This window comes from Lagenorhynchus albirostris, chromosome 2 (assembly GCF_949774975.1).
Source record: "Lagenorhynchus albirostris chromosome 2, mLagAlb1.1, whole genome shotgun sequence".
NCBI lineage: Eukaryota > Metazoa > Chordata > Mammalia > Artiodactyla > Delphinidae > Lagenorhynchus > Lagenorhynchus albirostris.
Window position 1 is genome coordinate 146,512,735 of NC_083096.1, and position 24,781 is coordinate 146,537,515.

General features: G+C 35.0%; 1 protein-coding gene across 6 annotated transcripts in view; it reads left to right on the plus strand.

Annotated features, from left to right (window-relative positions):
* Positions 1 to 24,781, plus strand: part of SPATA6 (spermatogenesis associated 6) — a 151,274-nt gene that overhangs the window by 54,333 nt on the left and 72,160 nt on the right. For all 6 annotated transcript variants that reach the window (XM_060140114.1, XM_060140116.1, XM_060140115.1 and 3 more), the window contains 4 exons: positions 7,490 to 7,570; positions 12,087 to 12,380; positions 16,745 to 16,832; positions 23,288 to 23,328. In XM_060140114.1, coding sequence (XP_059996097.1) covers positions 7,490 to 7,570; positions 12,087 to 12,380; positions 16,745 to 16,832; positions 23,288 to 23,328 — 504 coding nt within the window. The remainder of the gene's footprint in view (positions 1 to 7,489; positions 7,571 to 12,086; positions 12,381 to 16,744; positions 16,833 to 23,287; positions 23,329 to 24,781) is intronic.

Consider the following 24,781-nt stretch of genomic DNA (forward strand, 5'->3'; position numbering starts at 1 on the left):
TTTGGTCTTCTTGCCCCATTCTTGGCACAGAGCTCATAAAACCTTTGGAATTTCCTGGGTTTAAGAGCTATAAAGGTGTCTTTTCTTATGTTAATGAGGAGACTTTTGGAAAGCTCCTTGGGAACCTAAGGATGGGGGCTTGATGCCAGGGGAACCAACCAGGTGATTAGAGGGTTGGAACTTTCAGCCCCACCCCTGAGAAATAGAGGGGCTGGAGATTGAGTTCAGTCACCAATGGCCAGTGATTTAATGTCACGCCTGTGTAATGAAGCGGGTATAAAACCCAAAGGATGGGGTTTGGAGAGCTTCCATGTTGGTGAACACGTGGAGGTACTGGGAGAGTGGCTCACCTGGTGAGGGCACAGAAACTTCTCCCTGTTTCCCACATATCTCACCCTAGACATCTCTTCCAACTGGATGTCATCATATCCTTTTATATAAACTGGTAAACTAAGTAAACTGTCTCCTGAGTTCTTTGAGCAGCTGTGGCAAATTGATCGAACCCAAGGAAGGGGTCGTGGGAACCTCTTATTTGTAGCCTGTGGGTGACAACCTGGACTTGTGATGAGCATCTGAAGTCAGATAGGAGCAGTCTTGTGGAACTGAGCCCTTGACCTGTGGGATCTGACACTTTCTCCAGGTAGTGTCAGAGCTGAGTTAAATTTCAGGACACCCAAATGGTGTCACAGAGACTTTTCTTGGTGGTGTTGGAAAACCCACACATTGGAATTGGTGTCACAATCATAGGGGCAAATATTGTGTCTTTGCCAGCTAAATGTGGTGGGTTCAGTTAGAAGCACATGAGAAAAACCCACAGCTTTGCTAGGCCGATTGCAGTTCCAATCAGAGTGAGCAGCACACCTGCCAGAAAGTTGACAGGAGGCCCTGGAAGTAAGGGAGCAATAAAAGGGCTGAGATGAGCTTTCCACTCATTCCTGGCTGACTGAAATTATGCACGTTCAGGGGAGACAGTGTGAGTCCAGCAAAAAGTGAAAGCCAAGGGAGACTAGAGACCTGCTGTTCCTTTGAGTGCATTCCCCAACCCACACACAGATAATCAACAAAGAGTGGAACCCTTACAGGTTCATTGGATGACCACTAAGCTATGCATACTCAGATGAGACCACTAGAACGAATACAAGAATAAAAAGACATGGCATATATATAAATTGAACAACAAAATAGCAGTTGTAAATTCAATCATATCAGTTATTGTATTTAGATGTGAGTGGAGAACACACTCCAATCAGTAGTTTGCTGTTCTGGCAGGCAACAGTGCACCCTTCCTCAGAATTCTGATGATTCTGCATAGACATCTGAGTCTTAGGCTGACTTCCTGAACCCATCACTGTGGCAAGGATTCAAGTCACATCTGGGGTTAAATCCTGGCACTATCACAGGCTACTACTATCACTATACCATGGAGATAACGTTGTTTGGTGGATTAATAAAAACTTGTAAATGGTTATTTTAGTACCTGGTACATAGAAAATGATCAGTAAATGGTAGTGATACAATGGTGGCCATGGAGATCATGACAAGGTGCTGTTGTTGGTGGCAGTGATATTAATCAGAATCTGTGACTTTCTCATCTTTGATCTTACCTCTTAGCACAGATCTTTGTATGTACTTAAATGACTTGGTTGAATTGAATAAATTACATCTTATTGTAGACTTCATAGAGGAAACTGACATTTCTGATGTGTGATGATTAAATTTATTTTGGTTAGGTTGTGGCTAGATGTTACTCTGAAGGTATTGTGTAGATTTGACTACTATTTACAATCACTTGACTTTAAGTGTAGGAGATTACCCTTGATAATGTAGGTAAGACCTCATCCAATTAATAGAAGACCTGAAGAGCAAAAACTGAAGTTTCCAAAAGAATATGGAATTCTGCCTCAAGACCGTAATACAGAAATCCTGAGTTTCCAGCCTGCTGGCTTGCTTACATATTTCACACTCAAGACTACAGTATCAACTTTGCCTGAGTTTCCAGCCTGCCAGCTTTCCCTGTGGATTTTGGACTTGTCACTCTCACAATTGCATGTACCAATTCCTTAAAATAAATATCTCTCTGTGTATATATTCTGTTAGTTCTGTTTCCCTGAAACCCCAATTGATACACATGGGTTTTGAAAGATCTAAAAATAATGGCTAAAACACTGAGTATTTACTATATGACCAGCGATACATTGGGAGGGGTAAAGTGATAAGTTGCAGTCCAGGCTGTGGTACTTACAAAATATGTCCACAAATGATTTGACACTCCTCTCTTCCAAAGGCAGAGTTTCTTAAGTATAGACTCTACTTAGTGACTCTAACAGATACACTGTGGTGAAGTGATAGTTTTAGACTTTTGAGACCAGGTCATTAAATGCACTGTGGCTTCCTCCTTGCTCTCACTCTTACATCACTCACTCCTGGGGAAGCCAACTGCCATGTTTGAGGACACTCAAGCCTCTGGAGAGGGCCGAAGCTGGGACAGCTTTGCTGGGGTGTGTATGAAAGCTTGAAGAGCCTTGAAGAAACTGCCAGATGAGTGTTTGGAAGAAAATGAGGCAAATTTTATTGGAAATTAGGGGAGAAAAGAGCCCTTGTTATGTAATGGTGTAAAGTTTAGCTGGAATGTGGGATATAGAAAAAAACACCTAATGGAATGGGTGGTCTTTGTAAGGAGACTTTCAGACACAGTATTAGAGGGGCTGTCTGGTTTCTTTTTGCTGCTTATAGCAAAATATAAGGGGAGAGAGAAGCAAAAGGAATGCCTGTTAATAACACAAAAAGGAGTTGGAACTTACTGTTTTTGAGGATTCTCAGCCTTCCCCAATGGCAGATAATGTTGAAATTAAGGAATGACTTATGAGCAAAAATCATTCTAGGGTATGTTCAGGAAATTTCGGTCTGATGGTGAAACCAAGGGGGTGTGACTGTAAAATCCTTTATTAAAACCTCCAAAAGATCCAAGATGTTGCCTCGGAAAATAATTTAATTAAACATAGGTTTTATTTTACTTTATTTTTTACATTTAAAAATTGTTTAATTAAAAATATTTTTCATACAATTTTTATAATTGAAGTATAGTTGACTTACAACATTGTGTTAGTTTCAGGTGTACAGCAATGTGATTTAGTTATATATCTACATTTATATATACATATATCTATATCAGATTCTTTTCCATTATAGGTTATTACAAGATATTGAATATAGTTCTGTGTGATATACAGTAGGTCCTTGTTGTTTATCTATTATATGTATAGTAGTGTGTATCTGCTAATCCCAAACTCCTAATTTGGGAGTTCTGACCAGTGTGAGGTGATACCTCATTGTAGTTTTGATTTGCATTTCTCTAATAATTAGTCATGTTGAGCATATTTTCATGTGCCTGATGCCCATCTGTATGTCATCTTTGGATGACATACAGATGGCAGTTTAAGTCTGTTTAGGTCTTCTGCCAGTTTTTTGATGGGGTTGTTTGTTTTTTGATATTGAGCTATATTGAGCTGTATGAGCCCTTGTTGGTCACATTGTTTGCAAATGTTTTATCCCATTCTGTACATTGTCTTTTCATTTGTTTATGGTTTCCTTTGCCATACAAAAGCTTTTAAGTTTAATTGGGTCCCATTTGTTTATTTTTGCCTTTATTTCCATTACTCTAGGAGATGGATCCAAAAAAATAATTGCTGTGATTTATGTTAGAGTGTTCTGCCTCTGTTTTTCCTATAGGAGTTTTACAGTATCTGGTCTTACATTTAGGTCTTTAATCCATTTTGAGTTTATTTTTGTACATGGTGTTAGAGAATGTTATAATTTCATTCTTTTACATGTAGCTGTCCAATTTTCCTAGCACCACTTATTGAAGACACTCTTTTCTCCATTGTATATTTTTGACTCCTTTGTCATAGATTAATTGACCTTGAGTGCATGGGTTTATTTCTGGGCTTTCTATCCTGTTCCATTGATCTATATGTCTGTTTTTATGCCAGTATCGTACTGTACTGATTACTGTAGCTTTGTAGTATAGTCAGAAGTCAGAGAGTGTGATTCCTCCAGCTCCATTCTTCTTTCTCAAGATTGTTTTGGTTATTCTGGGTCTTTTGTGCTTCCATACAAATTTTAAAATTACTTGTTATAGTTCTGTGAAAAATGCCAATGGTAATTTGATAGGGATTGCATCAAATCTGTAGATTGCCTTGGTAGTATGGTCATTTTAACAATATTGATTCTTCCAGTCCAAGAACATGGTATATATTTCCATCTGTTTGTGTTGTCTTCAATTTCTTTCAAGAGTGTTTTATAGTTTTCAGAGTACAGGTCTTTTGCCTCCTTAGGTAAGTTTTATTCCTAGGTGTTTTATTCTTTTTGATGCAGTGGTAAATGGGATTGGTTCCTTAATTTCCCTCTCTGATAGTTTGTTGTTCATGTATAGAAATGCGTCAGATTTTTGTATATTAATTTTGTATCCTGCAACTTTACCAGATTTATTGGTGGGCTCTAGTAGTTTTCTGGTGTGTCTTTAAGATTTTCTATGTATAGTATCATGTTATCTGCAAATAGTGAGAGTTTTACTTCTTCCTTCCAATTTGGATTCCTTTTATTTGTTTTTCTTCTCTGATTGCTGTGGCTAGGACTTCCAAAACTATGTTGAATAAAAGTGATGAGAGTGGGCATCCTTGTCTTATTCCTGATCTTAGGGGGAATGCTTTCAGCATTCCTTTTCACTGTTGAGGATGATGTTAGCTGTGGGTTTGTCATATATGACCTTTATTATGTCAAGGTATGTTCCCTCTATACCCACTTTCTGGCAGAGTTTTTATCATAAAAAGATGTAGAATTTTATCACATTTTTAAAGGTTACTTTCCACTTACAGTTATTACAAAATATTGGGTATATTCCCCATGTTGTATAATACAGCCTTGAGCCTATCTGACACCTAGTAGTTTGTACTTCCCACTTCCCCACCCCTGTATTGGCCCTTCCCCCTTTCCATGGTAACCACTAGTTTATTCTCTATATCTGTGAGTCTGCTTCTTTTTTTGTTACATTTACTAATTTGTTGTATTTTTTTAGATTCCACATATAAGTGATATCATACAATATTTGTCTTTCTCTGTCTGACTTATTTCACTTAGCATAATGAATGCCCTACAAGTCCATCCATGTTGCTGCTAATAGCAAAGTTTTGTTCTTTTTTATGGCTGAGTAGTAGTCTATTGTGTGTGTGTGTGTGTGTGTATATATATATATGTATATACCACATGTTTTTTGTCCATTCATCTGTTGATGGACCCTTAGGTTGCTTCCAAATCTTGGCAGTTGTAAATAATGCTGCTTAAACATACGTTCTTGAAGATGATTGAAGACCAGCAGAAGCCCTGTACAGGTGGGTGTGGCTTTTGTCTAAGGAAGTGAACTCCAATTATGTTCACATGAGAACAAAATACATTTTTAAGAGCATTATATTGGTAGAAACACCACCAGCATGGTCTGAAATTGAGAGAGACCTTACAAAATGAAAAGGCTTTTGGACCCCCAAAATTCTATTGACAGGACCCAGGCTCAGAACACTGTATAGCTCGAAACATTGTCTACCTCTTGTTGCAAAGGAATGATAATTCAAAGGATGGAAGCAAGAGCCCAGAGAGTGGAGCCAGAAACTAGGGATAGTTATTTCTGAGCAGAAATAGGACTAAACTTCTAAGTGAGAAACTTCTAACATTTTCCTGGCTGATTTCAGAATTGCTGTGGACCAGTGATTTCTATTTGCCTCTTGTATTCTCTTTTTTTGAATAGGAATGTCTATAGTGATTATCCTCTGCCTGCTGCATATGTGTACCTTGAATATATGTGGGGCACATGTTTCTTTAGTTCATAGGTCTTCTAATTGTGAGGAACTGTATCCTAGAAACTGTATTTAAAGAACCATACCTGAGACAGCTGAATAACAGTTTGATTTAGATGCCAATATCCTGGATTTCAAGCTGAAGTTATAAAAGGATGAGACTTTTCCCCTTTCCTTTCCTTTTCCTTTTTCTTCAGTAGGGCATGAGTTTAGTTTACACATGAGAGGAATTTAATTTGTGGTCAGAGAGTGAACTGTGGTGGTTTAAAAACATGTCCCCCAAATTTTTGATGCTCCTCTGCTAAAAAGGTAGTTTCCTTTGTTCTAGAATGTGGGCTGTACTTAAGGGCTCTAATGAATAGAATGTGACAGCAGTGACAGTGTTAGACTTCTGAAACTAAGTCATTAAAAGGATTATGTCTTCCTCCTTGCTTTGCTTTGAGAGAACTGGTTACCATGTCATGAGGACACTCAGGCAGTCCTATCGAGAAAGAGCTGAGTTCTCTTGCTAAAAGATAGAAAAGAACTGAGTCCTCCAGCCAACAACTGTGTGAATCTCAGGAAGCAGATCCTCCAGCCTCAGTCAAGCTTTCAGAAAACTACAGCCCAAACAACATCTTGACTGCAATCTCATGAGAGATTTCAAGCCAGAACCAACTAGTTCAGCCTCTGCCAGATTGCTGACCTTTAGGAACTATGTGAGATAGTATGTACTTATGTTGTAAACTGCTAAGTGATATGCTATGCAGCAATGGATAACTAACAAGTAAGCATTATCAATAAAAGTATGTTTGCAGAAAAAAGTCGTCCATTTAATCCATAGGTAACTCATATTTAACCTTTTTGTAGTGTGTAATATTTGAAACTTTAAAGTTAGTAGGTCAAAGACTGGGTAAGATATCTGACCTCCAATATATTAGAGTGAAGCTGCCCTGGGTACAGACAATATACTGTATCTTTTAGTGTTTTGGTGAATATGTAACTTGTGTGCTTCCAAATATTTTCTCAGGTGCTTTGTGACTGTTCCTTTGAATTTTACTATTTGTCTCTGCTTATCTCAAAACAGTGTTTAAGCTGATGATTGAAATGTTGCAAAAAATAGAAACTAGATTCATTCATTCATATATCTGAATGTAAGCTACATTATGGGAAAAACTGTTGGAAGAATTGTTAGAGACTTATCTCTCTTCTGTTTTCAAAAGCTGCATACCCAGGAGCTGTGATTTTTTTTTTTTTGACACGTGGAGACTATGCAAAGTATTTCTGGATTATGTAGTTAAGTACATCTTAATCTGTAAAAGTAAAAAGAGCCAGAATCCATTAAGTATTTTCAAATGTTTAGGACTTTAAATATTATTAAAAATCTTTAAAAAATTGACAGGGAAATACTTGAAAATGAAAAATATCTGAATTTTTCCATAAAAGTGATATAATCACTTGTAAGTGAATCATCAGCAGTAAAACTGTTTCTTGATAACATTTAACATTCGTTTGTTGTCTTTATCCTTAATAAGAAATTCAAACTAACAAATAAAGCAGCTGAACCTTGGTAAGTGTTTGTTACTATAGGTCGTGTTTTCACCAGTAATAATTAGCTTTTTAAAAATTAAAATGTCTACTAATATCCTCTCTTTCTTCCTCAGGGAATTGCTCCAAAGCTGGAATTTTCTACAACCTCAGTGATTACCGAATGTCTGATAAGTTCAAGGAAGTGCCACACTCAGGTTAAAATCATTTATTTAAAATATCTAATGGTTTAATTTATTTGTATTTATTGGGCATTTGGCAAGCATTATTCTTTTATTTTGGCTACAACTCTTTTCACATTTTTTTGATCAGTCTCTAGTTTAAGTAAAACAATTATCTTAGGTATTTAGCTGTTTGGTTACATGTTAATAAGTGTGGAAGTGAAAAGCTTGGTGTATGTGGTAGATGGTACTTTTTTTTTTTTAATGGAAAGAAATTAGGCTGCCAGAAAGATGTTGGTTTCAAAAAGTTCCACAGAGAACTTGATTGGAGGCTTCTATGAATCTTAAAGAAGTTAAAGTTCAAAGGATACATTTTTAGCGAATGAGACCAGAGGTTCTCAGGCTGGGATATAGGTGGTTAGTGGGTATAGCTTCTTGAGTGTCTCTAATTCCTTAAGGGACTGTTGCTTAGTTTGGTGGCTGTTCTAGTGCTGTCAGATCAAGAGAAGCTTCAATACTTCAGCCTAATAAGTACCTTCTATGTTTGTAAAAACAGCCTTCAGTAAACTCAGATATCTGGATCTAATATTACATTCTGGTCTAACTTCCTACTGAGTCACCAGGATCTTCTTGCTACCCTGACCACAGGTTATCTAATAATGTCTAGGCATCACTCATACATATGTGACTGCATTATGACCAGGTAACAGTGGCCAGCCTGTGATGATGAGCCAGTACTATATAAAGCCTAGAGGACCCAAACAGGGCAGAACTGGACCTATGGTGGAAAAAGTAGAATGTTAATTTCCTGCATTATCAGTTTCAGAGGGAATTTGCTCAGGGTGGTAACTTGACAAGCTAACAAAGGTAAAATATGATTGTAAGATTATCAAGGGGATCTTTCTTATTTTGTTTAGCAAGACATTTGGTATGTTAGAGTTTGGCCTAATTATTTATCTTTTAAATGCAAGCTGAAACACTGCTACTAGAGATCTAATGACATGTACTTGCCAAATGCACAGCTGGGTTACTGACTTGTTTGGAGATATGCACTGTGCACATTTGTAAATTGTCAGAAGTGCTTCCTCTGGATTCACAGAAGTTTTCTACCCACACTGGGGTATGCCTTTACTGGGTGGGTAGAAATTTCTTTTTTGTCAGGAGTGTAGTATACACACAGAAGAGTACACACATTCTAAGTGTACAGCTTAGTGGAAGATTCCTTACTAAGTGTAGAACTTTCACCCCACTAGTAGTTTCATTGGACTAGAATTTTCCTCTGTAAGCTTTTGGCTAACTTGCCATTTCAATGTTTGTCATTTGTTTTTTGTTGAACAGAGATGTGAGAGAATAGCCTTTGGTGTTATTAAGAAAATATTCTTGAGAATCAGACAGATTTGGGTTCAAGTTCCTCAAAAGACTGGTTTAAAGATTAAATTAGAGAATATATGTGTCTGCACGTAGCATATAATTAATAAATTTTGTGGCTGTTACTGAGGTTATTCGTTTTTTAATTAAGATAATTGAGATATAGAAGACATAGATGAAATATAAGATGAAGACATTGTATGGTAGGCACAACAGAGTATACACTTTTACATTAAAATTCTGAATGGTAACAGCCAGCATTTTAATCTTATTTGATCTTATTTGAGAACATGCTAAATCCACTTTTTTTCCAAGTGAATATTAGTTACAATTAAAATTTTAATGGCTATAAAACAGCATTTTCAGGTTCAAATACAGTTTAAGAATTAGACAAACCATTTTCGGTTTTTAAGAGAGGAGTGATTGAAATAAACTCTTTAAAATCATTTAGGTTTATAAATATAATGATCTTTATTCCTTTTGGCACAGTATTTTCAAATTTTTTGTCACAATTGATGTTTTGCCACCAATTGAATGGACTGAAAAAATAAATATATTATTGGGATTTTCTGGAATATATCTAGTTTTCTATGTAGTCTCTTTTACCTACTGCAAAGTAGAATTTATTAGTAAATAGTTAAATATTACTAGTAACTTTATTAATATGTTTGATAATCTGTATCAGGTAGCTTTTGCTGTGTAACAAGCCACACTAACTTAGTAACTTAAAATAAGATGTTTCTCACAGTTGTGTGGATTGGCTGGGTGGTTCTTTTGGTCTGGGCTGCCTAGGCTAGGGCTGAGTGGTCTAGGAGGGCTTCACTTGCATGTCTGGCAGCTGGCTGACTTCTTGGTGTGAGAGGGACTTTACATTCCTGGCGTTTGGCTTAATTTCAGCTGGGGTGATGGCCACAGACTCTCATCATCTAGCAGGCTAATTTCAGCTCATTCACATGTGGCGGGAAGGTTTTCTGGAGTAAAAGAAGACTAGCACTTTTCAAGTCTTCTTTTGTCACAAGTGCTGTTGTCCTCGTGGCTGATCTAGGGAGCCATTTTGTGTAAAACAGTATGAAACAGCTACTGTTTTAAGTTTTCTTGGGCATTAATAGGATGCATTAAGGATTGATTAGGTTAGAAGGTATGAATCTGTGGTAGATACAGCACCGTTTCTAACTTCCTCTAGTGGCATTCAGCGTTCAAAAGCTGTAATCAAAAAAGAAGATGGAGTTCCTTTCAGTTTGGTATAAGCAAGAGGTGGGTAAGAAGGAACTTTACAGCATTGCTGAAATAGGTGATGTTGGGTTCATCCGGGTCTAAAGGTAAGAGATCCTAAAAATGTATGAGGATCTGGGGAAAAGAGATCTAGGGGCTGAGGGAGACGAAGAGGACAAGTAACAGATTCAGTGAAAATAAAAGAAGTAGGTTGAGGAAAAGGTTTGGTCAGCAAGGGGTTTTCAGAGTTTAGGGTGCAATGGATCTGTATAATGATAAAATCTAAGATGAAGTAGAAAAAGACAGTTAAAGCTCAGAAATAGGAAGTCTAAGTTCTTGGAAAGATTCATTGCTTGAACATTTTATTAAACCTCAAAGGTTCTTTTCATGTGTTAATAATGCTGCTTCTGTGAGTCAGTGTGATGTCATAGAGATAGGTGAAGTGGGATGAAAAATTCTGAATTACTTGTTGAAGTCATTGAACAAGGTGGGAGAAGGTCCAGGAGCATAGCAAGAGCTAGAGAAGAAAGAAAAATGATGAAATAATCTGATGCTGCTGGTCTGTATGAAACTTGTGGACTTATTTTTCTAATCAGGAAACTTTGTTTCCTTGTTTTCCTATTTTCTTTCCTGTTTAAAAAAAAAAAGTAGTTTCCTACTTTAAAAAATATTTGACTCTTCTCCTATTTCACATTTGTATTTTATTTACTTAGAAATAGATACCTTTAGTAAGTAGGGAGCGGGATTGAGAAAGTAGAGAAGAGGGAAGGTAGGATTGGTGGTTTTTCTTGTTTATTTTTTTGCGGTACACGGGCCTCTCACTGTTGTGTCCTCTCCCGTTGTGGAGCACAGGCTCCGGATGCGCAGGCTTAGCGGCCATGGCTCACGGGCCCAGCCGCTCCGCGGCATGTGGGATCTTCCCGGACCGGGGCACGAACCCGTGTCCCCTGCATCGGCAGGCGGACTCTCAACCACTGCGCCACCAGGGAAGCCCGGTGGTTTTTTAATGTGATAAAGTTAGGAGGACGTTCAAAGATTCTCAACTGTCCATTTTCTCGAATATTGGAAAGCTTATAAATCTAGACAAAGCTTGAAGAGGTCTTAAATTATTTACTTGTAATCCAACTTTTTTAAGGCAGAGACTATATGAATAAAGTATCCTAATAACACAAAATATATAGAAATATCATTTGTGTTTAAAATTTTAGAGTGTTAGCCAGTTTTACTAGAAGACAGAGTACTAGTCATTAAAGTTTTTAACGTGTCCTTTGTACATTTTTACTTTTATAAAAATACAGAATTAAGATGTTATGGTTATCTGTCATTGAATTGTAAAGTTTTAGTTTGGAAGAGATCTTAAAAATCCTAATCACCTTGTATAATCCAAATTATACATTTTATGAAAATATGTATAAAGCTTTTCTTCAGATTTTCACATTGTGCAAATGTATGTAATCATGATAGTATGAATGAAACGTATAGTTTTCTCCATAAAGATTTTATAATCAACTAATTAGACATGTGTGTTGCTAAGATTACTAAACAAATCCTCTTAAATTATATAGCCAATTATTTGAATACATAATTATAAATGATAAACCAATGTTTGCATTAGTTTTTTAGTATACTGAAAAATAATTGTTTTTACTTTTTGTCTTAGATTTTTCAAATGATTAAATATTGGGCTTTAACTTTGTTAAAGTACTTGTTATACTTAAGAAGTGTGGTACAGTATATTTTATTAACTACTAGACAGAGTTATTTCGGAGGATATGGATTTGACTTCCCTCAGGATCTACGTGGATAAGAGAGACTGATCTAGTTGGCTTTGATAGATTATATGTGCCTTAAATTACTTTTTAAGGTTTTTTCTACCTGTAGTTATATATATATGTATATGGTTTACCCAAGGGTCATAATATGTATAAAATATATCTCTCCTGACCAAATGAATTTTATTTTTTATATTTAGGATAAATTTATTCACCATACGGCTCCAGTTGAAAAATCACACGGCAGACTGCAAACCAGAACATCAAGGTCACAAAAGAAAAACTCCAAATCACCTGAGAGAAATAAATATTGCATAAATGCAAAAAACTACGAACAGCCTACAATTTCTTCAAAATCACACTCTCCATCTCCTTACACAAAAAGACGCATGTGTGAGCTATCTGAAGACACTAGGCAGCGGCTGGCGCATTTAAATCTGGGGCCCTATGAATTCAAAAAAGAAACAGATAAACCTCCATTTGTGATTAGACATGTATGTGTTCTCTGAAACATTTCCATTTGAAACTGATCTAATCTGTTCTTCCACTAAAATATTATTCTCAAATTTCTTTCAACTTCTAGCTTATATTAATAATTTTCTTTCCTGAACTGTTAGCCTAGCGATCTAAAATGGAAAATTAACTTGATAAAAGAACATTCTTTTGCAGCCTTTAAACCAGACAGAGATCAAGCTCCATTATGAATGGAGCCATTCATAATGGCTCCATTCAGTAGCCATTTCCTTTCCTCTCATACAGTGGACCGTGTAATAACTTTACAAATTGAACTGAAATGTAATTGACATTAGTTCTAAAATGGCAGAGTAGGGTATTAAAAGAAGACCAAGTTTTCTTTGTGAAAAGGAAGACACCCTCCTCCCCCAGCCTTTTAAAAAATTATAATGGAAAAGTAAGTTTCTCTTGAAATTATGTCCCTTGGATAAACCTTATATAATGGATCTTTGAAGTAAATCTTTATTTGATGGGAAGAGGAAGGCCTTTGAAAGAAAGAGTTAACTTCAAGGGTAACATAGTTTCTAATCTTTCTATATGGAAGCCTGTTTTGGTATGGTTTGAGTTTAGAGCTTGTGTCCATATAGTCAAATAGACTCTGGCTAATTTTAAGGGTCTATAATCAGAATATTTAATAAAAGCCTTTCTCAGAATCTTCATAATTTCTTTAATTTTTATCAAACTATATTACCTTAAAAGTATTTCTTTAAGAAAAGCTTGCAAATTAATAAAAATTGCTTTATATAATAATAAACTTGAAGATTTAAGTGCTTATAGAAGCAAAACAACTTTTTGAGATGTCTATGAAACACTTTCTGACTTTGTCTCTAATGCATTTTTTTCCAAATTTTAAAACGTAAATATCAGTACAAACATGTAAACATGCTCCTGTGACGGTCGAATAGCTTTTTTAACATACGCCACCTAGAAGTTCAGATTTTCTTTGTGATACCTTTAAAAAAAAATTTAGCTGTGCCTTAAGCAATATTTCATTCCATTTTCATATTTTGACTATGAATCCTTTATTATTGTAGCCTAAGTAATAGATTTTTTATTGTAAAAAGGAAAATTTATAATATAATGGACACTTTTAAATGATAATATTTTATTGAGATTATTGTGATTATACTTGTCTTATTCCTATAGAACTCGTTTATAGGTTCTGGTCACATTTTTTTGTTGTTTGAACAATATCCAGGTATGTTTACTTGCTTGTTTGACGACAGTTTCAGAATGCCTTTAATTCTGTTTGCTCATAATTGCAAATTAAATTGAAAAGAAAGGACATGCTAAATTCTAATCTGAAGAAATATTAGCATTTTAATGAAAATGCCTATGTACGAAGATAACCAGGAATATTTTGAGCATTAGCCACATAAAAGTTGCTTAGGGAAATAACTGCTCTTAAAATGTTTATTATTATGTTCATGTCACTGTTCAAAATAGAATAATTTTAATAATGCTTGGTATAAATCTTCACATTTTTATTTAAATGATTTCCCTTTCAGCTTTCCATTGAACAGAAAGAAATACATACTTCCAAGCTTATAAAATTGCTTACGTTATTGTATAGGACTAGATTTTTTCCAGCTGTATAAATGTATGCCTCTCTCAGCCCCATAGGCATTCATGATTTTAAAAGCACTTAACAAAATTGGTAACCAAACAAAATTTTAATTTGATACATGAATATGCAAAATGTAATACATTTAGGAAAGACATTCTAGTTTTACAAACACTGTATAAAAAGTAATCTTAAAGAATAAGAAGCCATTTCAAGAATCTAACTAGTACTCTCCCAAACTGGCACAACCATCCTATAAGAGTTAAACTGCATTCTTTGCTTTTTTATTTATGCAGAATAGGATTTTTTTCTATTGTGGTAAAATACTCATAACATAAAATTTACCATTTCAACCATTTTAGTGTATAATTCAGTGACATCAAGTATATTTATATTGTGGTTCAGCTGTCACCACTATCTAGTTCCAGAACTTTTTCATCACCCTAAGTGGAAACCCCATGCTCATTAAGCATTCACTCCCCATTTCCTCCCCCAGCCCCTGGCAACCACTGATCTGCTCACTATCTCTATGGACGTACAGTGTTTGGCTTTTTGTGTCTTTTTTCATTTAGCACAGTGTTTTCTAGTTTCATCCATGTTGTAGCATGTATCAGTACTTGATTCTTTTTATGACTGAATAATCCATTGTACATTTTGTTTATCCATTAATCTGTTGATGGACATTTGGGTTTTCAACTTTTAGTTATGTGAATTGTACTTCTGTGAACATTCATACACAAGTTTTTGTTTGAATACCTGTTTTAATTCCCAACTGCTTTAATACCTAGGAGTGGAATTGCTGGGCCATATGGTAATTCTATGTTTAACTTCTTGAGGAATTGCCAAACTTTCCCACAGTGGTTCCTCCATTTTGTTTCCACCAGCAATGTGTGGTGGTTCCAATTTATCCACATTCTCACCACATTCTCATTTTGTTGTTTTATTTTTATTGTAGCCATCCTGAGGGGTGTGGAGTGGTATCTCATTATGGTTTTGATTTGCATTTCCCTAATGACTAATGATGCTGAGCATCTTTTCACGTGCTTGTTGCCATTTGCATATCTTCTTTGGAGAAATGTCTATTCAAGTCCTTTGCCCATTTTTAATTGAGTTGTTTGCCTTTTTGTTGAATTCAGTTGTAAATTTTCTGTTATATATTTAGGATTCTAGATCCTTATCAGTTATATGATATGCAAATATCTTTTCTCATTCTGTGGCTTGTCTTTTCACATTCCTTTTTTTAAAGTTAAATTTTAAAAAATTGTGGTAAAATATGCACAATAGAAAACTTACTATTTTAACCATTTTAAGTGTACATTTTAAAGTGTACACATTAAGTACATTCACGTTGTATAATCATCACCACCGTCTATCTCCAGAACATTTTTCATCTTGCTAAACTGAAACTGTACCCGTTAAACAATAACTCCCCATTCCTCTTTCCCTTCAGCCCTGGCAACTACCATTCTACTTTTTGTCTCTATGAATTTGACTATTTTGGGTACCTCATATAAGTGCTACCTAATATATACAGTATTTGTCAGTTTGTGAATTGCTTGTTTCACTTAGCATAAAGTCATCAAGGTTAACTCATGTTACAGCATGTGTCAGAATTTTCTTCCTTATTATGGCTGCATAATCTTTTACATGTATATACCATATTTTGTTTATTCATTCGTCTGTTGATGGACACAGGTTGCTTCTACCTTTTGGCTGTTGTGAATAATACTGCTGTGAAAATAGTATAGAAATATCTATTCAGGGCCCTGGTTTCAGTTCTTTTGGGTATATACCCAGGAGTGGAATTGCTGGTTTGTATGACAATCCTATTTTGGGTTTTTTGAGGCGCCACTATGCTGTTTTCCATAGTGGCTGCACCAATTTACATTCCTACCAAGAGTGCACAAGCGGTACAATTTCTCCATATCCTTGTCAACACTTGTTACTTTCTGGTTTTTGATAATGGCCATCCTGATGGGGGTAAACTAGAATTTTGATTTGTACTTCCTTTATGATTAGTGATGTTGATTGATTTTCCATGTGCTTATTGGTCATTTGTATATCTTTTGGAGAAATGTCTTCTTAAGTCCTTTGCTCAACTTTTAATTGAGTTTTTTAGATTGAGTTTTAGATGTTTCTTTATATATTCTGGATATTAATGCCTTTTCAGATAATGATTTGCAAATATTTTCTCCTACTACATGGGTTGCCTTTTTACTTGATATTGTCCTTTTATGTACAAAGTTTTTAATTTTGGTAAGTAGAGCTGTCTTTTTTGCACAGATTTATATCATTCTGACTTTTTTTTTGTTAGAAAATGTGGATAACTGTTAATATCTTTTATTACTATACTCAGAATGCTGACTCCTGAACACAGGCAAGTAAAGACACTAAATTCAAAATCTATATGCTAAGGAGATAAGTAGTAAATGGCTAAACTTGTTTCTTAAATGTGGCAAAGTAAGATTTCCCTGTTTTTAACTTTGTAATAGGAAGCAAACTAGGCAATAAAGTAATGGACATTTCAACTATAAATCTGTTCATTTTAGAGTGGATTCAAAATATAATTAAAAATTTCTGGAGTTTAACTTAAATTTTATTTAAAAACAAACAGCAAAATACTCGGCTAAGCTCTGATCTTGGAACATCCTTGAACTGTATAGGCAGTATCATGTTAACTTGATGATAATGTGATCTATGTACCTCAATTGATTTTCTGACTCCATGAGACTGAAAAAAATATTTAAGCTCCGTTTTACATTGAAATCTTCCTTATTCTAGGTTGATCCCCCAAGTCCCAGGGCTGATGCTTTATTTGGATCTTCTGGCAGAGACTGTGAAAGAAATGGATGGTCCAGGCTGCACAATGGTTAGCTACAAGTTATCTCTCTTCATCTGTTTTAGTTCTCTTGGCTACATTCAAGTCTTTGTCTTGGCATCAATTAATAAAAACAGAATCTTGGCTGTATTGGAAAATATGGTATAATGCCACTTTTTACAACTTGTGGGACACCCATGTCGGTACTTTCTAAAAATAGTAGAATTTCTGTGCTGCTATAAACCATCTTCATCTTTGAGATTCAAAACATGTATTAGCATATTAAAGGCTATGATACCTTTTAGTAAAAAACAAAACAAAACAAAACCTTTTGTTTTGCTCAACAATTTCTAAATTTATTTGACCATGAAACCTTTTCCTCTCTTTAACATATATTACTTAGTTTATGGAACAGGCTTTGGGAAACACCGTTGTAAAAAGAGTTCAGGTTTATAGGTTTTGGACATACATTTACACATATATTTGAATACTTTCTCTACCACTTATTTATAAACTGGGCATTCTTGAACAAATCACTTTACTCTGATAATCAGTTTATTGAAGAATGAAGATAACATAAATATTACCATGTAAAATGCTCTAGCACACAGGACACTTAATAAGTATCAGCTGTCAAAATAATACTTATTATTTATATTTCTGGAAAGATAATGTCCTTTAGGTTTAGTTTATAATATTTTTTTTTCATTTTTAGGCCTGGCCCTGATGGTTAGATAAGTTGTTTCTTAAGTTCAATATGAAGATGATTTTTATGAAGAAGATTAAGTAGTATTTTATAATTAGAGATATGTAAGCGTTAATATCTGTAGACATTAGCTAGTCAGTTCACCAAGTATCCACCAGCAGCCTTTAAGTTAATTTACTGCACACGAAAAAAAAGGCATAGAAAAGTGAGAGTGAAAAAATACAATCAACATGTAGTGAGCTCTGTCTCTTTTTGTTTCTAAGCGCTAGTGTATAATCTGTTTTTAAAAATTGGGATATGAAACATTCTTATCTGAGAACATGAAGAGTTTTTGCACATTTATTTTGCTTTTTTAGCAGTAACTGGGAGATAAATGGGGTGATCAATAAGTCTTTCATACTCAGAATAGCAGATTATATGAAATTAGGAACAGATGTTATACTCTTGGACTTCCCCCTCCAAGGGATGTTCCCCCTCTTGTACTAAATTTATAGACATAGAGTAAATAAGCTTTCAGAACCAGAAAATTGAAAATAGCTTCAATATAGACATTTCTTTGGAAGATGTTTGTAGAATGCACTTAAATGTCTGATTTCCCTTGACAATTATTATGTATTTGCCAGCAGAACTGTTATAGTTTCTAGTAACTTCTAATCAAAACAGTCAGCTGCCTGTGTAGAGGTACAATCAGAGAGGCCAATAATGAGGTGCTTTTTTTTCTTTTTAATTTGACATAATTTCAGACTTACAGAAAGTTGAGATAGTACAAAGAATTCCCCTACACCGTTTACTCAGAGTCCACAATATTAATATTTTCTTTTCCCTCTTCCTCTCTCTCTTTCTCCTCCCTGCCTCCATCTCTGTGTGAGTGTCTGTGTATAAACTTTTCTTGACAAGGACATTGCCATGGGCTGATATGTGTCCCTCAAAGTTCATATGTTGAGACTCTAACCCCCCAGTGATGTTATCTGGAGACGGGTCATTACCTTTGGGAGGTAATTAGGTGTAGATGAGTTTATGGAGTGGGGCCCTCATGATAGGATTAGTGCCCTTATAAGAAGAGACAGCAGAGGTCTTGCTTTCTCTCTCTCTCATGTAAGGACACAGCCAAAAGGCAGCCATCCTCAAGCCAGAATGAGAGCTCTCACTGGAACCTGGCTGTGCTGGCACCCACATCTCAGACTTCCAGTCTCTAAAACTATGAGAAATAAATGTCTGTGGTTTAAGCCACCTAGTCTATGGTAGATGAGAGCCTGAGGAAACTAATACAGTTGTTTTCTTAATGTGATGCAAGTATCAAAACAGGAAATTAATGATATAATGTTAACTAAGCTATAAACCTAAGTCATATTTTGCCACTTGTTCTAGTAATATCTTTATAGCAAAAGAAATTCCACAACATACATAAGGTTCAGTTGCCATGTCTCTTTCTTTAGTTTTCTTTAATATGGATCAGTTTCTTAGTCTTTCTTTGTGTTTAATGATGTGGTAATTTTGAAGAATAAAGGCCAGTTTTTTAATAGATCAATTGATCAAACCCTCAATTTGGGTTTGTTTGATTTTTTTTTCCTCATGATTAGATTTATTCATTTTCCCCCAGAATACAACAGAAGTGATGTATTACTCTCAGTGCATCATGTCAGGATGTATGTGATGTTGCTTTGTTACTGGTGATGTTAATTTTCTCACTTGATTAAGATGGTGTCTGCTCGGTTTCTCCAGCATGAAGGTGCTATTTTCTTCCTTCCCTTTGTAATTATGGGAAGATTGAGACTATGTAATTCTCTTCGACTTCGACCCCTTTAGCATACATTGATGATTCTTGCCCGAAACAATTTATTACAGTGATGTTTACCAAATATTTTTTTAAGTTCCATTTTTCTTTATACATTTATTATTTGCCTTCTACTATAAAGGGTTTTCCCTTCTCATTTCTCTAATTTTAATGCCCCTATTCTTTGGACTACTTTTTTTTTTTTTTTCTGGTTGGCAGTTGAGCAATTGTGCTTTGGGTTCTTATCAGCTATTTAAATACATATGTGAATTTCTTATGATAGAATATCTTACACATAGTGAATTTTCACTTATGACTATCTTTAATGAAAATTCTTCTTGAACATTTTCTTACCAAAGTATCTTGCCTAATAATTCTTAAGTTCCTATAGGTTACCATTTTCACCAACATTGATTTATTTAGTCCTCATAATAATGTGAAGATGGATGTAGCTATATTTGATCAGGAAGAGTGACAGAGGCTTAGAGAGGTCACGTGATATGTTGGAGAGCTACAGAATAGCCGTGTACAGTGTAGAACCCAGGTCTTCTAACCCCAACTTCCTTTCTTTTCCACCACTCTCCTACCACTTTTCCTACTTTCATTTAGGTGTATTTTTTTTAATAAAATTTTCAAATTTTCTCTGTCTGGAGTTTCCTTGATATATAATTCTGATTGTAATTTGTGCAGTCTTTTTGAAGAAACTCAGTATCTCTTATACCTCAAGAATATATGGAAGCTTTATCCAATCATTTGTGCATTTTAAAGAGGAAATCAAGAGCAACATCTTGGCCTTTTTCAATTTTGCTTAGGATTTAGGAAAGATACTAGACTCTGTCTCCCCCTTGGAGGAAATGTCTCTTATTCTCTTCATTTGAAGATTCTGTTGTGAGTTTCAATTCTACACAAGACTGTAATCTTTTATGAGCTTCCACTAGTCCCTTTGTTAGATGGTTATTATTTTTATGTCAAATAAATTGGAAATAACATCCCAAATCCTAATAGGTCATATCTTGAGTAGACAGCAATAAATGGTAATATTTTATTCTTTTCTGAATAAAATGCGTGTAGTCATCATGTATATACTTATCAGCAAAATATCTCATTTGTTTGTGTGCCTCCTTGTTTTACAGAGTGTCATTTTTAGGAACTCCTTTTTTAGTTTCTTTAATTCTCTATTATTTATAAAACATTTTTAACAGCCTTATTGAGGTATAATTTATATATCATAAAATTCACTTGTTATAAGTTTACAATTAAATAATTTTTAATAAATTTGCACAGTTGTGAAATCACTAATATCTATTTTTAGAATAAAAGGGGAGAGAGAGCATGAGTGAATGAGTGAGCACACCAGAGCTCAAGTGCAAGATCTGACTGTCTCTTCTTATAAGGGCACTCTTTCCATTATGAAGCCCCACCCTCATGACCTCATCTAACCCTAATTACCACCTAAGGGTCTCATTTCCAAATACCATCACTTTGAGAGGTAGGGCTTCAACATATGAATTTTGGGAGGACACAAATATTCAGTTTGTAACACTGATTTCATGAGATTATTGGAGAATCAAATAATAACTAATATTGTGTTTTCTGCTAGTCACTATTCTAAATGCTTAATATTTCATTGATTAATTACTCACAGTAACCTCAAGAATTTTAGATGCTATTATTTATCCTCATTTTACAGATGAAGAAATCTGAGATTTAAGGAAGTAGTGTAAGTTGTTCAAGGTCGTGCATGCACGTGCGTGCGTGCACACGTGCGCACACACACACACACACACACACACACACAATCTAAATTAGCTCTTTTTCTTCATACTTTTCTTAAGTGTGACCCATTCATTAAGGCCCAGCTCAACTTTTTCCTCCTTTAGGAAGTTTTTCCTCATGGCCTTCAACTTTGAGAGATCTATCTCTGATATGACTTTTTAATAGCATTAATTGCCTATACCATTCTGATTTAGCCTGTTCTTTTATGCTGCTGTTATTCAATTTCGTATAACTTAACTAAAGTAAATTATAAGCACTTCACGACCATGGGCTGTGACTTTTATCTCCTCTATCTCTTGCATTTAGAATATAGTTAAGTACCTAATCGTTGGTAAAGGTGATTAAATGTGAACATTAGGAAACGTCAGATCAAAGTAATAGCTTAATTTATAAAAGTGAAAGAAAATTATATAAATTTGTCTGAATTAGGATGTTTATAAATGGTTTGTGGAGAGCAGAAGACATTCCTGTGTTTTAATATATTGATATTTTGAATATTACATTAGCTACCAAAAAGAATATATATTATGTATAGAAATTATTACCTTAATTTTCAAGGTTAGCATGTTTGGAGAATTAGACTCAGTGTGTCCTTATCATTCTTTTATTTCTTCTGCTACTTGTGGCCATGTTGTACATTAGACTTTACAGAAGAGGAGTTAGGTTGGGAGTTAGTTTTATTTTGAATTTTGAAAAGCAGTTGAAGTAAGTTGGACCTTACTGAATTAAATGGTGAAGTTGACCTTGTGTGAAAGACATTAATGTTTCAGCTGCCCTCTATAATGGCTCAGGACACTTGGAGAACAAACATCTTGTGCTATAAATGAAAGCTAATTGACTAAATATAGACTATCCTGGGTCTCTATCCATATAGCATTTTTTTTTCTGTACAAGGTGGTTTGGGAAGGTAAAATATAGAATGTTAGAATGTTTTTGACTGGAATGTATTAGCAAAGAAGTAGAATTGCAAATTATGGTTCTGATTTTCTTATCTATCAATATAACAGAGATTATAATACTTAAAACTTGACTCCTTCAAGTAATGAGTAAAACCCCAAATCTACATCTACAATGTAGTGGTCTTTGGCTTAGGGAGAGATTTGGAATAGCTTTATAGTCCACTGTTGTAGATGCTATGCTAGGTACCTTTATAAATTGTATAATTTAATCATCACTATAACTCTCTGAGGTAAGGTAAGCATTGTCTTCATACTCTTAAAATGAGGAATGAAAAACAGATTAATTGTATAACTTGACCAAACTAACATGTATGATAAGTAGTGGAAGTTGAAACTGGCCTTGTTTGACTTAGTATTCAATAGTAATGATGTTGATAATGCTGTTAGTAATAATAGTTAACATTTATTGTATTGCCTTACATGTAATATCTAATGTAATCTTTAAAACAGTATTACGAAAGAGGTACATTAGACCAGTGGTCCCCAACCTTTTTGGCATCAGGGACTGGTTTCGTGGAAGACAGTTTTTCCACTGTGGGGGTGGTGGTGGGCTGGGGAAGGGGGATGGTTCAGGCGGTAATGGGGAGCAATAGGGAGTGGCAGATGAAGCTTTGCTCACTCACCTGCTGCTTGCCCCTCCTGCTGTGCGGCCTGGTTCCTAACAGGCCAAGGACCGCTGTCAGTCTGTGGTCTGGGGCTTGGCGACCCCTGCATTAGAAACTTGAGGAATCTGAGACTTAGAAAGATTAGATAATATGCCCAGGGCCATATTGGAAGTGCTGGAGCCTGAACTGTAATGCACATCTGTCAGCAAGATCTGTACACTACAGGACAGTATGCTCCCGCCCTCTAAAGCTGGTCCTGTTTCCATTACGCTTACTTAATTCAAGCAGGGACTCCAAGATTAGGAACACATGTAGTCTGGCAGTATCTATCAAATCTGTATATTCAAATTATATTTCATCATAAACTGGTTTGTCAACTAAAAATTATCTATTTCATGTAACAAATGGTTTATCAACTAAAAATTAATCTGGCCTGTATCAGATATCTCCTCCTCTAATGAAAATATGATTTGAAATCACTTAATTGCTGAAGAACTGATACAGATTTTAACTTGTTGCTTATCATCTTTGTAACATTATTGAAGGATTTTTAAGATATTTCTGAAAACTGCTGTATGAAGTATAATCGTAGAAACAGAGTGATTGTAGGAAAAATCAAAGATGAAAACAAATTTCTTCTTTTTGATAGGAAATATTTATAGTTTCTTTTGTACATCCTTTTTTAGATCATTCTCATCTTCGCTGCTACCGACCCAAGGATTATAAGGTATGTAGTATAAATTGCAGAACAATAATTATCCTGGCTTTCAAATTAGAGCATTAGTAAATTTCTTATATGTATGGTCAGATATTATCATATTCATTTAGTCAAGAAATTTACAAACAATAATTGTCATATTATGGAATGTCATTATTTTGTGTATGTTGTTAGGTGGTAGGATAGACTTTTCATTGAGTGTCTTGCTACAAATGTTTTGTGACTTTTGATTGTTCATTACTTGTTTGTGTATGTGTATATGTGTGTGTGTGTGTCTGTGAGAGAGAGACAGAGACAGAGAGAAACTGGTTGCTACTTTTAGTGATACCTCACACAGTAGTAATTCTAAATTTCAGTCATTCGTAGAGCATCCTCATAATTTTTACAATACCTGCGTGTAATTTATGTTGTCTTTTAAAAATTCACCTTGTTTTTATTTATTTCACCAGTGTAAATGAAAAATCAGTATCATATACTTTGGATGATAGCCTTAAAAATACAGCAAAAACAAAACAACGTTACTAAATTCTGGCTAGAAAACTATTGTTTTCCAAAGACTCTGAGACATGTTCTCTTTTTCTTAAAATGAGATAAGCAATGATAGACAGGTATAGGAGACATACCAATAGCTAACTGAAGATTTCTGATTGAAAGAGAATTGAAAAGAAAATATATTTTTTTCTTTTGGGATTCAGTACCCTTTTAGTGTATGTCCATGTGCTATATAAAATAATCTTGTGTATCATCTAAATTCATTTTGGGTACCATACTAAGTTATCTGCTATACCACTAGTAGTTCATGTTCTACATTTTGAGAAGTACTGCCCCAGAGTTTTTCTTTTCTGTCCCTAAGTGTAAGCTTCTTAATAAGAAGAGGCATCATAGTTGGGAAAACAAAACAAAACAAAAAACATAGCTTTCCTTATAATACCTTTGTTTATTTACTTGAAAACAATTTATCCCATGCTTACTGGCACTGAACAGTATAGCTCTTTGCCATGCTTTGATTGTGATAAAAGAAATATGGAACAAGCCAAGGCACCATGTGACTAAGGGGCCAGATCTACCAGAGAGTCAGAATCATCAAGGTGGAACTTTATAAAAGTTATTCCAGGCCTACTAAGTTAAAATTGTTGAGACCGTAGACTAGAAATTTTTATTTTAAACAAGTTTCCAGGTGATTCTTATGCAACTCTTTTGCTGTCTATCCAAGGATTGGTATTTGAGAACTACTAGTATAGACGTGGATATAGCACTTGAATAGAACCATTCCTTGTATAGCATTTGTATAGGGTCGTGCCCTTGCTTAAGGCTGTCCCTAGAGGAGTGTGGGTCTGGCATAATTCCCCTGGTGCAGACCTACCCTATTATGTGGAATTTATTCAAACACATACATGGGTACCGATCTGTGTAATATATATGTGCATGCATGCACAGGCACACATACGCATCAAGAAGCATA